The sequence below is a fragment of the Sphaeramia orbicularis genome, unplaced genomic scaffold (genome assembly GCF_902148855.1).
Source record: "Sphaeramia orbicularis unplaced genomic scaffold, fSphaOr1.1, whole genome shotgun sequence".
Taxonomy (NCBI): domain Eukaryota; kingdom Metazoa; phylum Chordata; class Actinopteri; order Kurtiformes; family Apogonidae; genus Sphaeramia; species Sphaeramia orbicularis.
In genome coordinates this window covers 356,352-371,275 of record NW_021941558.1, presented here as the reverse complement: position 1 = coordinate 371,275, position 14,924 = coordinate 356,352, and the positions used below count along the sequence as shown (strand labels likewise).

The following is a 14,924-nucleotide window of genomic DNA, read 5'->3' as shown; positions in this document are numbered from 1 at the left end:
AAATTCCAGGTGTTCTCGGGTACATTTTTATTTGAATCTTTGTCTCTTTGGTGCAAGTGTGTCTGAAGAACACCAAGTGACTTCCCTTATTTTGAATAAAACTGTGTTCTCCATTATTTTCTAAATTTTTTGCTATTATGAAACATCATTTTAGATGTTTATAGCATGAAACAGTGTACATCATGTGATTAAAAAGTTAAAATAAATTATTTTATAGTATATGTATTCCTGTATTCCTCCATGACAGTTTTTATCCATCCACCATCGGACTTTTGAACGCCTGCAAAAACCTCAGACTGTAAAAACATAAAACACTCGCACCCTCTAGTGTAATATTCTGAGCAGACCTCAGCTACAGTGTTTACCTTTATTTATCTATTTAATGCGGCTGTTTTGCACGTACATCTGATTTATTTATTTAGTTAGTTAGTTAGTTAGTTATTTTACACATCATAAAGCAGCAAGAGAAAATTAAAAAAAACAAAATTCAAACAAGTAACATCATTGTGCGGGAGAGGTTAGAAGCCCAAAAAGGCTTATATGAATACCTCCAACGGAAATGAACAATACACAGAGAAAAAAAAAGAAAAAAGAATTAAAAATACAATATAACTGAATTAATAAACTAAAGGAAAAACAATAAAAATGCAAATCACATTACAAATCATCACATCAAATGATATACAGTCTTACATTTTTTCATGAATTAGAGTCCTTTTCAGGTGCTTTTTAAACAATGATAAAGAAGATGTTAAACATACACCACATCTGGCACATACAACTTTACACATTTAAATTATTTTAATTATATATATCTTTTTTTAAAATCTTTTTATTTTTTATGTTTTTTTTTATCTAAGTGTTTTTATCGTGGCCAAAAATGCATTGTGATTTCGTTCTGCAGTGCATCTCTGATGTAATGTTTGAATGACGATAAAGAAATCTGTCTACCTCTCTATCTAGATATGGATTTGACCCCAGTGTTAAGGATTTGCACAGGAAAAATTTGAAAATGACCCTTAAAAGTGCTTGAAAAGTGCTTGAATTCGATCTTGAAAAATGTGTACGAACCCTGAATGCACTGAGATATCTGCACCAAATTGGCATGGAGCAGACCAATATTGAAAATAGGTGACCTTGACCTTTTTTTCCAAGGTTAAATGGCGTCAAATTCAGATTTATTAATTGTCATTCAATAAAAACATCCCAGATGCTGTTACAGAACGAAATAGCAAAATGCACAGCACAAAATAAAAACACAGAAAAAAATCCTGAAAACACCAACTAAAAACAACCCATATATATGATCAAATATTAAAAGCTGCAATAAAATAAATAAGTTAGTAAAGGTGAAACAAAAAAAACAACAAAAAAAATTTGCACAATGGAGGGGTCACAATTGCACTTATTATTGCACATTCTGTATTGCACTGCACCCCCTCAACTTTTGTTTAGCAGTCTCACAGCTGTTGGATTAAAACTATTTACAAATCTGGCAGTTTTGCTCCTCAGGCTCCGGAAGCGTTTCCCTGAGGGCAGGAGGGAAAACAGTTTGTTGAAGGGGTGGGAGGTGTCTCCAACAATACAAATATAAATGTGTAATAAGTTTCACACAAAGACAATCTAATCTAAATTATAGGGCAGGAGCTTTCAACAGAATCTTACTCTATATTTGGCGGTAGGATTAAAAGTGCACAGTGCGTTATGTTTTCACATTATTGTGGGGAAAAAAGTCATTTTAAATGTGTGAAGGACTTTGACTGGAAGTGATCCAAGCCTGTCTTTGTGTAGGAGTGGAGTTCATACATGTACATAAGACGAACATCACCACAGTTTCAAACGACAGTCTAAACTTCTGTTCAAAAGCAGCTCATGTAAGTTCAGCGGTTGCATAATGAGCTGAAATGACAGCGCCTTCAAGTAGATCGTGACAGACTGAAAAAGAGAAAATAAGGAGTTTGTTTTTGTCAGTCCAATCTTGCTTTGGGCGGTCGCTGAAACAACACAGCTTTAACATGTGTTTCTGCTGTCCTTGACTTTTCTGTGTGTTTGTCAAATGCAGATTGAAGCCATCGACAGGAAGGAAGCAACGAAAGTCATGACGGAGACGTTCTACGCAGCGATATTTGGATATGACGAGGTGAGAGACGTGAACACGAGCATGACAGATAAACACACAGGTTTTAATATGAAACAGTGTCTGGACTAAAAGATGGGATATTTACTGTTCTGTTCTGTGGAAACATCCGGTAGGTTTGTAATGAATGCCTCACTGGTACCACAGTGATTGAATCGGACTTTTTTCCTGCCTCTGTTGTCAGAGGTTGGACATTTATGAGTTTGAGCCAGTTCACTGTAAAAATCTAAATGTGTCCAAGTGTATTTGTTTCATTTCTGTTCCAAGTATCTAATAAATAATTATAAAATCAGACAGAATCCCCTCCAGAGGAACTGTACACTGAGATACAAGAACTGATGTACAGACAACAGATCTGCAACATCTGATTTACACTGATCTGAACAAGAGCATTTACACTGGTTCCACTGGAAGAGTTTTTTGCTTAATTCAAGATTTTTTTTTTTTTTGCTTTATTCAAGATTTTTTTTGCTTAATTTAAGTTTTTTTTTGCTTGATTCCAGATTTTTTACTTAATGCAAGATTTTTTTTTGCTTAATTCCAGATTTTTTGCTTTATTCAACATTTTTTTGCTTAATTCAAGATTTTTTTTTTTTTTGCTTAATTTAAGATTACTATTTTTTGCTTAATTCAAGATTTCTTTTCCTTAATTCAAGCAAAAAAGAAAAAAAAAAACTCTTCCAGTGGAACCAGTGTAAATGCTGTTGTTCAGATCAGTGTAACTCAGATGTTGCAGATCTCTTGTCTGTAAATCAGTTCTTCTGTCTCAGTGTACAGTTCCTCTGGAGGGGATTCTGTCGGATTTTCAGTGGGATCAGATATTTGGAACAGAAATGACACAAATACACTTGGACACATTTAGATTTTTTCCATTGTAGTCCTTACTGAGCAGAAACTGTCGTGTCTTTGTCCACAGTGGACAGTGTGTGTGTGTGTGTGTGTGTGTGTGTGTGTGTGTGTCCTCTACGGTGCAGGTTGATAATGCTCTGAATGTGTGTCTGCAGGGAATTGTGTCAGATGACAGTATTCTGGCTGCAGCTCTGTGGAGAAACCTGTTCAACTACCAGTGTGAGGACCCCAAACAGCTGGAGTTAATGGTGGAATATGTACGCAAACAGGTGCGTGGTCCACATTTGTCCAGTTTGTGTGTGTATTTGTGCGTGTTTGTGTTCCCCTTTCATGTATAAATGTAGTCCATGTTTTGCAAATTTGCCGTTTTCTCTTTTTTTCTTTTTTTTTTTGGAGAACTCGTGCTTTCATTGAAAGCACACATCAGCAGATCATCAGACTCCTGCTGTTTCACATTGCTTTTCTCCACATCACAGCTTCTCTTCATGTGCCCTCCTGCTGTCTTTGAAAGATAAGCAGAGCACTTTTACAGACTGCATGGGAAAATATGTGCAAGACAAGAAAAGGAAACACAAGTAAAGAGAAAATAAAATAAAGTCACCGAACACTGGGGAAAGACTGACTATTGAATGTGACAAAGAACTTATTACTCATAATCCTTTCAGCACAATGTGAAAAATGTGAGCGTAGATATTTGCTGAAATCAATTTAACTGGTTTTATTTGATGTAATAGAAAAGATCGTGAGCATTTGGCCTCTGATCATACAGCGTACATTTGGTTTAAAAGGTCTGTTTTTACATGGAAATACAGGATTTTTAAGACAGTGCTGAATAATATAAGCTGTGAGGCCATGCTTATGTGTTCAGTGGTGTGGGTTAGCCCATATGAACATGTTCTGCTGATGAGGAAATAATTACCAAGAATTATCATACGTCTGTCTGTTACGCTACAAGGTTATTATCGTTAACGAAATGACGAAAACTAGAATTGTAAAAACATTTTCATTAACCGAAATAAATAAAAACTGCAATTAAAAGAAAAAAACCCATAACTAACTGAAATTGTATTGTGTGTTTACTAAACTAACTAAAATGGATAAAAATTCTGGATTAAATTCCCTTGGTTTTGGTCTTTGTCAATGTCAGATTGATGTTAAATGGATTTCTTTGTCTCTCTCAGTTTTCTGTGCTGTCTCCATACGACACTTTTTGCTCCGTCACTTGTGTTCACTTGTGGTTTCCAGTCGTCTTCTGGTCCCCACTCTACCTGGAAACATGGAGACTAAAGCAGCAGAGTCCTGTCTGGGATTGATTTGAATAGGAGCACAGAGAAGAAGAGAAAAGAGACCACTGAACTACAACTGAACTACAACTGAACTACAACTAAGCATTTAGGAAAAAAAAAGAGAAAACTAATAAAAATTATCAAACCTGCTCTAAAACTGAATTAAAACGAACTGAATTAGAGAAAAAAAGTCAAAACTAAATAAAACTAAACTAGAATGAAAAATCCAAAACTATTAGAACGTTGTTCCGCTAGTGCGAAAACGTATGCGATTGATGATACGACTGCGGCAGGATGAGTAAGGCCTCCACACTATGGAACTAATGGAAACACTGCATCAATATGTGCAGGAATTTGAGGACTGATGTTCAGTTCATCTAGATGTTGTAAATATTTTAATGTCGGTTCAAAATCAGTTTCTTGCCAGATAACGATAACAGAAAGCATCACACACAGCCCAGGCCTCTGTCAACCAGAGAAAACTAGAAGTAAACTGAGTTAGATTGTGTAAGAGCCTCAGCCTCAAAGATGATCACCCTGTACATCGATAACATGAATGTACAGTCGCAGAAAAAATTATTAGACCATCTAAAGCAGGGCTGTTAAACTCCTGTTCTTTCAGGTTCCACATTCAGTTTGATCTGATCTGCAGTGGACCCAACCAGTCAAATAAGAACAGAAGAACCTAGAAATAATTACAACTGACAATTTATGTCTGTGTTTTAGTGCAAAAAAAACATTAAATTATGAAAATACTTACTTTTATAAACTATCCAAACAAAAAAGATGTGAATAACCTGAAAAAAATTGCATTTCTTCAGTAAAATCAGTGTAATTTTCCCAGTCTTCTTCCTCCACTTCTCATTAGTCCATGTGCATTCTGGATCAGATCTCCAAAGACACTAAACACTGAGGAACAGGAAGAAAAGAGTTCAAACTGGACTGAATTTAATACAGACATTTCAGGTTGGACACATTTGTTGAGGTTAGTCACATTTTATTGGTACAGGAGAGTTTGGAAATGGAAAGAGTTTCTGAACACCTCACACATTCAGTTTGTTCTTGGTTCTTGGTAGAACATGCTGTTGAACACCAGGTCCATTGGTCCTATTTTTGTCATACTTTTATTCCCACTTCCACTGCTCCATGTTCTAGGCCTGAACCCCACACCAAAGTTACAGTAGTTTTGGATTTTTCATTCTAGTTTAGTTTTATTTAGTTTTGACTTTTTTTTTTTCTAGTTCAGTTCGTTTTAATTCATTTTTAGAGAAGGTTTGATAGTTTATATTAGTTTTCGTTTTTTTCTAAATGCATAGTTGTAGTTCAGTTTCACTTTAGTTGTAGTTCAGTTGTAGTTCAGTTGTAGTTCAGTTGTAGTTGTAGTTTAGTTGTAGTTTAGTTGTAGTTCAGTTGTAGTTCAGTTGTAGTTTAGTTGTAGTTCAGTTGTAGTTCAGTTGTAGTTCAGTTTCACTTTAGTTGTAGTTTAGTTGTAGTTCAGTTGTAGTTCAGTTGTAGTTCAGTTTCACTTTAGTTGTAGTTCAGTTGTAGTTTAGTTGTAGTTCAGTTGTAGTTCCGTTGTAGTTCCGTTGTAGTTCCGGTGTAGTTCAGTTGTAGTTCAGTTGTAGTTCAGTTGTAGTTCAGTTGTAGTTCAGTGGTCTCTTTTCTCTTCTTCTCTGTGCTCCTATTCAAATCAATCCCAGACAGGACTCTGCTGCTTTAGTCTCCATGTTTCCAGGTAGAGTGGGGACCAGAAGACGACTGGAAACCACAAGTGAACACAAGTGACGGAGCAAAAAGTGTCGTATGGAGACAGCACAGAAAACTGAGAGAGACAAAGAAATCCATTTAACATCAATCTGACATTGACAAAGACCAAAACCAAGGGAATCTGATCCAGAATTTGTATCTGTTTTAGTTAGTTTAGTAAACACACAATACAGTTTCAGTTAGTTATGAGTTTTCTTTTAATTATATTTTTATTTATTTCAGTTAATGAAAATGTTTTTTCTATTCTAGTTTTGGTCATTTGGTTAGTTTTCATTAACGATAATAACCTTGGTCCACACCAGTTTAGTTTAGGCCCAGTGTTCTCTGTCAGTGTCAGCAGGATTTACTCAGAGCTTCAACCCGACCCTCTCATTTCGACCCATTTCCGCCCCCCCCCCCCCCCCCCCGTGCTCTGTATATTTTCTTTGCCTCAGTCAGATTGAAAACACTCTGGTGCTTTTGGAAACACCTGCAGGCCTCCATCTGCTGCACAGGTCATATGATCCTGTACCTCAGCTTTGCTTTTAACTTGTAATTTCTTTCCTCTCTGCCAGCTTTTATTGATTCTGTCTTCATGCGTGTTTGTTATCCTTCCTTACTGCTTAATACTCCACCTACGTTTGCATTTGGACTTTTCTCACGTTCACCAGCAGCAGGTGGTGTAAACAAGACCGGACTGCCGCTCACACCCAGGTTATTATCAACGAACAAAAATGAACAAAAGGACCAAAACTACAACTGAACTAACATTTTATTAACTGGAATAAATAAAAAACTATAATTAAAAGAAAAAAACGTAACTGAAACTGTATTGTGTGTTTACTAAACTAACTAAAACAGATAAAAATTCTGGATCAGATTCCCTTGGTTTTGGTCTTTGTCAATGTCAGATTGATGTTCAATGGATTTCTTTGTCTCTCTCAGTTTTCTGTGCTGTCTCCATACGACACTTTTTGCTCCGTCACTTGTGTTCACTTGTGGTTTCCAGTCGTCTTCTGGTCCCCACTCTACCTGGAAACATGGAGACTAAAGCAGCAGAGTCCTGTCTGGGATTGATTTGAATAGGAGCACAGAGAAGAAGAGAAAAGAGACCACTGAACTACAACTGAACTACAACTGAACTACAACTGAACTACAACTGAACTACAACTAAACTACAACTGAACTACAACTAAACTACAACTGAACTACAACTAAACTACAACTAAACTACAACTGAACTACAACTAAACTACAACTGAACTAAAACTAAACTACAACTAAACTACAACTGAACTACAACTAAACTACAACTAAACTACAACTAAAGTAAAACTAAACTACAACTAAACTAAAACTAAGCCTTTAGAAAAAAAAAGAAAACTAATAAAAACTATCAAACCTGCTCTAAAAATGAATTAAAACAAAGTGAATTAGAGAAAGAAAAAGAACAAAAGTATTAGAAACTAGTAAACCTGCTCTAAAAACTGATTAAAACTACTGATGTCACCATCTGGAGTTTTTTGCTTCCAGTCCAATTTTTTTTCAGATTAGTTTTGCTGATTCCGTTCTTATACTTATCCAATAACAACTTTTTACGATAAAATTTAGATTTAAATTTGCAGTAATTATTTATAGTTTATTATTCTATTATTTGTCTGTAGATCCCAGTCGGTCTGAATGTGGAACCTGAACTAAAACAACTGTGACACCTTTGACTCTGAAGAACTTTGGGATCCTTTGTACTCTTTGTAAGTTCAGACTGTGGACACATTAGACCCTGTGGTGGGCTGGTTTTGGTCTGTGGGCCGTATGTTTACCACTGCTGCAGTGTGTCTGTGGACAGGTCTGTCCAGGTGTTCTATGGGGGTGAGTCCTGCGCTGTACGTTAGTGATGGGCAGATCAGTGGGTTACTCGCAGGTCGGGTTCGGGTGGGTCGAATAATTCCACAAAAGCCCCACGGGTTAAAAAAACAACAGCGCACACATCACTACCAGACCTTAAAGTGAAACTTACAGATGCTTCACTCATTCCTCTAAGTCTCCTGCTGATGTGCAGATCATTTTTCATTTTCCCTACCTTCAGAAACTTTAATTTGAGGGGGCGGGACATGTGCCCCCCCCACCCCAGATCCAGATCGGCCCGATCTTCTGACAAAATTCAATCTGATCTTCTAAAAAATGCCAGATCGGCAGCCGATACCGATCTGTAGATGGGATCAGGACATCCCAAATTAAAACGAACTGAATTAGAGGAAAAAAAGTCAAACCTAAATAGAAGTAAAGTAGAATAAACAATCCAAAATGATTAGAACCTCAGCTCACACACACACACACACACACACACACATACCTGTGTCAGGTCCTCATTACACACATAAACTCATTCCCAGTTGTGTACAGTTGCTGGTGTAAACCCCAGTCCTGCAGAGCAGTGTGTGCTTTAAACTCACATTTTATATTCAACGTGTGAACATGATTCAGGAGAAGTTGAGCTGCACAGTTAAATGAACTCCAGTAGAAGATGTGCACGTGTACATGACAGCTTAGTTTCCTGTGTGCAGTTGAATTGTTCTGTGTTCACAGTAAACCAGAGCAGTGACACTCACACACATGTTGGATGTGCAGGTCTGGTGGAACACATTCATGAACGGCACAGAACAAACTAAAGCGGACTTCTGTTTCTGACCGTGGTTCAGTGACGCTGACACTGATGCTCATCAAACTGGAGTCCTTCAGCAGTTTAAAGGAGACACACTGACTGGAAAAACAATCTAATCTGGAACAGAAATGACACAAATCCACTGGGTCAGATTTAGAGTTCTACAGTGTTTGAACTATTATGCCGCAGTTCCACTACACGGTACCAGCACAACTCGACTCAACTCGTCCTTTTTGCATTTCCATTACATAAAAGGACCTGGACTCTGGTACCTGGTCCTAGTTTTTTGGTCTCTCCTCCGCTGAGGTTCCAGGACTGTTGACCAGGTACTAAAGGTGACACTGTGTAAACACTGCAGACCTCTGATTGGTCAGTGGTGTGTGTGCCCCGCCCTTTTCCAGTAAATCTGTCAGTAGGTGAATCCACATGATGACAGTCTGTAAAACTACACCATGGTTTGTCCAGGAGGTTCAGACAAACATTCAGCAGGAGTTTGACCAGACAACAGGCAACCAGTGAGTTTATCAGCAACTGTGAGCAGAGCACACAGAAGGAACGCACCGCATCGCTATGACGACCAGGGACTGGAAAGAGGGAGGATCTGGAATGGAAAGGGTCTGGAATAGGACCTGGTACCAGAGTGGAAAGGGTCTGGAATAGGACCTGGTACCAGAGTGGAACCGGTCTGGAATAGGACCTGGTACCAGAGTGGAACCGGTCTGGAATAGGACCTGGTACCAGAGTGGAAAGGGTCTGGAATAGGACCTGGTACCAGAGTGGAAAGGGTCTGGAATAGGACCTGGTACCAGAGTGGAACCGGTCTGGAATAGGACCTGGTACCAGAGTGGAACCGGTTCCATGTAGTGAAACGCAGCATTAGGGTCCAAATACACAAGTAAAAGAACCACAGACTACTAAAAGTGGGTTCAAATATGAACCCTTCAAAGTCATTCTTCATTTTTCAGTGTGTAGTTGTGTTGTTGTGGTGCTCTGCTGTTTGCTGGACTCCATCCACAGGAGGTGTAAATGTACTGAACTGTGCTCAGGTAGCTGCAGGAACACAGGCTCTTTGATTCAGACGGACTGTTATCAGCACCTGATAGTTCACAGAACATCTGCCACTGAGTCTGCACAGGGACACAGAGGGGGAGGGAACAGCAGCAGGCTGGAGGAGGAGCCAACAGGGGGTCTGGACCCAGGACAGGGTCTGCACATGGACAGGGGTTCAGGTTCTGGACATGGACAGGGGTTCAGGTTCTGCACATGGACAGGGGTTCAGGTTCTGCACATGGACAGGGGTTCAGGTTCAGAACATGGACAGGGGTTCAGGTTCAGAACATGGACAGGGGTTCAGGTTCTGCACATGGACAGGGGTTCAGGTTCAGAACATGGACAGGGGTTCAGGTTCTACACATGGACAGGGGTTCAGGTTCTGGACATGGACAGGGGTTCAGGTTCTGCACATGGACAGGGGTTCAGGTTCTGAGTATTAACCCATGAAAGGACAGGCATGTACCTGCAGCTGCTGCAGACACTAAATGAGTCTGCCTCATTACTAGGGATGCAAATCATTGATTAATTCATTAATCATTACTAAGTTGCCCTTATCGATCGATAAATGATTAATTGATAAGCGGCGATTTTCCTGAGAACCTGAATGTGGTTTTCAATACGGTCTGAGTAAAAGCTACATGTAGTTTGTGTACTTCATGTCCTGTTCCTTCTGCTGGAGTTACTGATCCACTGGACACAGTCAGTGTTTCTGTGGAATTCATCTGTTAACGTGGTGGTCTGTAATTTGGGCGGGGGGGTGGGGGGGCGGTACGCATGCGCATTTTGTCAGGGGGGGGGGGGTTACTCGGCTGTACGTGCACAGTTCACCCAGGGGATGTGTGTGTGTTGGTTGGTAACCGTGCACATACTTTTGTCCCTTTCCGTCCTCCTTCTAATACTATGGGGGTACAGGCCGGTGCAGTCTGCCCCCCCCCCCCCCGCTGAAGTGAAAGTGAAGCTTTTCACTCGTTCCTCTTCCTCCTGAAGCTCCACAGATGCCTTCCACACCTGGGTCAGCAGCCTGTGTTCACCCTGAACCCTGTGTAGCTGTGCCACTTTGTCTGTTCTTTACTTCTCAGCCTTTTCTGGATCATCTCTGACGTTTTGTTTAGATGTCACAGTCTCCATGTTCCAGAAGCAGATTTAAGTCAGATACAAACAAACATATTTACATGTACGCACACTCACATTTATCTACATGTACAACTGACTGTGGGCGTGTCCATAACGCACACACTGCTCTGTGTTTGTTTAATCCATCTGTGTGTGTGTGTGTATTTGTGTGTGTGTGTGTGTGTGTGTGTGCAGATGCAGTTCATCGACGCTCTGGATGGAGACGACCTTCTGCTGACAGGAGAGGTCAAGTGGCGTCCTCTGGTGGAGGCCAACGCACAGAGCATCCTGAAGGTGGCCACGCCCACCTACAACGACACCGGACTGTGAGACCGGACAGGCCACGCCCCCTCCCATCCACGGGCCACGCCCCCTCCTGTCCACGCTCCTCCTCCTGCTCCGCCCTCCTCCTCTAACCTGTACTCAGTTTGTTCTGACCGGAGCAGGGCTTTACTTCTGTCTTTTCTTCTCTTCCACCCCTTTTTCTTCCTGTATACCTCCAAAACAGCTGCTGCTCCTTCTTCGTCTTCTTCTCCTCTTCCTCCTCCTCCTCTTCCTCCCTCTCTTTTCCTAAGCTGTTGGTGCAGTCTCAGTTAAACACAGGATAAAACAGTCAGGGATGTTTTTTCAGATCCAGTTTTCTCTCCTTTATCCAAACTCCCGCTCATCTACAAAGTCAAACCACATCAGCTGGAGACTTCACTGGTCCAAAAACAAGTAGGAAATGCCATACACCATGTCCACCATGATCTTCCTCCTGTTGGGTCTGAGAGCTTCTGCTGCAAAAAAACCATTGAACTGTGTGTAGAGGAAAACCAGCAGAAGAAAACAGCGTGGAGCCTGTGTATTTATATTCATCTGTTTTCCCCTGAACTTCCAGACTGTATTTATGAAGCCTGTGTTCCTGCTCATGTTTACACTCTGTTTCCTCACACTCTTCACTGCGCATTGAAGAGTTTCAGCTCAAAACATGTGACAGCTTCAAGTTAACGGGTTCCAGGAAATAGTCAGTACCTCCTCTAGATGAACTCTGCTCTGTATCTGTGTGTGTGTGTGTGTGTGTGTGTGTGTGTGTGTATCGCCACCATTCGTCTGGATCTTCTGTTCGTTTTTTCCCATGATGCTCTCAGACCCAAACAGGAAGTTCAGTTTTGTACAGACCTGGACGTCATCACTGTCAGAAAATAAAGAGACTTTTCTGTTTTTAAAAGGTCCAATAAAATGTTCTCTGGATGTGTACAAGCGCGTTTCTGTGTTTGTTTTGGCTTCAAATCCATGAAAATATCTGCATTTGAATGTTGGCTTTGTAAGGTCTGATTTTAGTTGGACCCTCAAAGACCCAGACTTACTCTTATGTTAAAACCCAAATGATGACTTCTACATATTTAACTTTTTGAAGTGTTTTATCACCATTTATTAGAATATTTTGTTTTGCATTTTTACTACTACTAGTACTAACACTACTTACTACTGATCTTAATTCAAGATTTTTTTTTTCCTTCAACACTTTTTTGCTTATTTCAAGATTTTTTTTTGCTTAATGCAAGATTTTTTTTTTTTTTTGCTTAATTCTTTTTTTTGCTTAATTCTTTTTTTTTGCTTAATTCTTTTTTTTTGCTTAATTCTTTTTTTTGCTTAATTCCAGATTTTTTTTTCCTTAATTCAATATTTTTTTGCTCATTTCAAGACTTTTTTTTTTTTTTGATTAATTCAATTTTTTTTTTTTCTTAATTCAAGATTTTTTTTTTTTTTTTTTTTTGCTTAAAGACTTTTTTTTTTTTTTTTTTGCTTAATTCAAGATTTTTTTTTTTTTTTTTTTTGCTTAAAGACTTTTTTTTTTTTTTTTGCTTCAAGATTTTTTTTTCTTTTTTTTTGCTTAATTCAAGCCAAAAGTGTAATTGCTCTTGTTCAGATCAGTGTAAATCAGATGTTGCAGAGCTGTTGTCTGTAAATCAGTTCTTCTGTCTCAGTGTACAGTTCCTCTGGAGCTGATTCTGTCGGATTTTCAGTGGGATCAGATATTTGGAACAGAAATGACACAAATCCATTGGGTCAGATGTACATTTTTCCGTGTATGTTGACGTGTCAGATGAGGCTCTGAGGAGCAGACTGCGGTCCAAACAGGTCTGTAGGTAAAACACTAATTTTGTCACAAGAAGAATTGTTAATTTATTCTACGAACTCTGTTTAAAACACAAAAAGGGTTAAAACCTCCAAACATCAGTGTTAACAAATCAGTAAAATGTGTCTGTTTTTTAACTTTCCCAGTGTCCATGTGGGGGGGGGCATGTATAAAAAAGCTGACCTTTACCAGTTTGGACGTGGACTGAAGTGATTTATTAAAGGTGGTGAAATGAAGAGCTGGAAGAGTGAAAACAGAGCAGCTTTTATTGTAGCAGTTCTGTCTTCTCCAGGCTCTAAATGCAGAATAAATCCTTCAGGGGGTTTCCAAACCAGTTGGATTTCCCAGATGGAAATCTGCAAATATGTTACAGCTTAAAAAAGAAAGTGAGAAAAACTCAAGAACTTCAGCTTTTCTGTCAAAATGGGCAAAAATTGGACTAAAGAAATAAATGTTTGTTTTCTGGTGTGGATGAAACCTGTTGTAGATGGACTGCAGGTTCGTATCAGCAGCAGTGGAACCGCTGCATGTACAAATGGAACTGTTGAGTCATTCTGGAGGTTTGATTTAAAGACCAGTTTAGGTTGAACCCTTACAGACCCAGAGTTCCCAGAGGATTATTTCTGTTTTTAACTTTTCTGAAGTGATTTATCACCATTTCTTCTGATTATATGCTCAGTATTTGGCATTTTTAAGTAAATATCAGGTGTTTTTCTACATTTAATTCACTGATCAGGACTGATGTCATCATTATCATCATCATCTTCATCATCCTGATCTTCATCCTCATCACTTCTCTTCATCATCTTCCTCCTCCTCATCAGTCATTGTATCCATCCTATAAAACACGTTTCCTTCCTCTTCACTCATCTTCTTCAGACTAAACCTTGTCTTCCTCATGTGATGTTGGAACTTTTCCATCTTGTATGTGTTTGTTGAGGCGGTCCAACGTCGGTGTGGAACAGGTTTCATTGTATTTTTTATCAAACAGACTGTCAGAGCTGTGGAGCACCAGCCTCCAACTGAAGAAGGAGAAGGATGTGACCGGGGCTCTCCACCAGCTGGACTATAAACAGCTCATTCTTGAACACCTTCAGTAAATCCACTCTCACACATTCTAAACTCATCTGCAGTTCAGTGCTCACACCGTTGGCAGATGATCACGTGACTGTGGACTGAACAGTGAACTTCAACATGAGGCCTGCAGGGGGCGACACACTCCACAGTTTGAGTCGACATCCACAGCTGAACCTGATTCCACCTGAAGCACCAGAATAATCCCATCAGTGTTTGGAGTTACTGGATTACTCAGGTGTTCATGGAAACAGCATCACAAGAACAAACAGAATGTCTTTATTTCACTGGTTCTGGTTCCAACTGGTTTTGGCTCCTGACCCCATTTGAACATCACAACGTTCTGGTGACCTCAGACATTCTAAATAGAGACTTTTTTTTTTTTTTTTTTTTTTTTTCTAAAATATTGTTGTTCTTCCCTCCGCTGAGGAGCTTCTGTTTGTGCTGCCGCTGGTTCGTCTGTCTGTGCAAGAGAACTCCAAAAGTTCTGGACGGATTTGGATGAAATTTTCAGTAAATGTTGATTCTGGCACAAGGAACAAATGAGTACATTTTGGTGGTGATGGGGGGGGCACTGGTCTGCCTTGGCAGGGGTCTGTGCTCTCTGAGTGCTTTTCTAGTTGATCATGTAATAGTTTGCTATAGTATGTTGCAAATAAACGTTAATGTTACATGACGTTTAGTCTATCTGTCGATTATTCAGTCACATTAAAACTGAACAAACCAGAACTGGAACTATGACAGAGCTGCAGCATCTGAAACGGACCACAGTGAACATGTGACACAAACACAACCACAGTTTGTCTGGTACGGGTTGGGATTGGCTCTGTCAACTCACCTGAGATTTTTTATCAGTAAGTTTTTATTTTATTTTTATCAATT

At 39.5% G+C, this 14,924-nt stretch overlaps 1 protein-coding gene across 1 annotated transcript in view; it reads left to right on the top strand.

Annotated features, from left to right (window-relative positions):
• The window catches only part of LOC115416094 (ubiquinol-cytochrome-c reductase complex assembly factor 1-like), a 58,246-nt gene extending 46,160 nt beyond the window's left edge, over positions 1-12,086 (top strand). The window contains exons 7-9 of the mRNA XM_030129801.1: positions 2,063-2,140; positions 3,142-3,255; positions 11,042-12,086. Of these exons, the coding sequence (XP_029985661.1) occupies positions 2,063-2,140; positions 3,142-3,255; positions 11,042-11,176 (327 nt within the window). The 3' untranslated portion in view covers positions 11,177-12,086. The remainder of the gene's footprint in view (positions 1-2,062; positions 2,141-3,141; positions 3,256-11,041) is intronic.
• Positions 12,087-14,924: the final 2,838 nt, after the last annotated feature.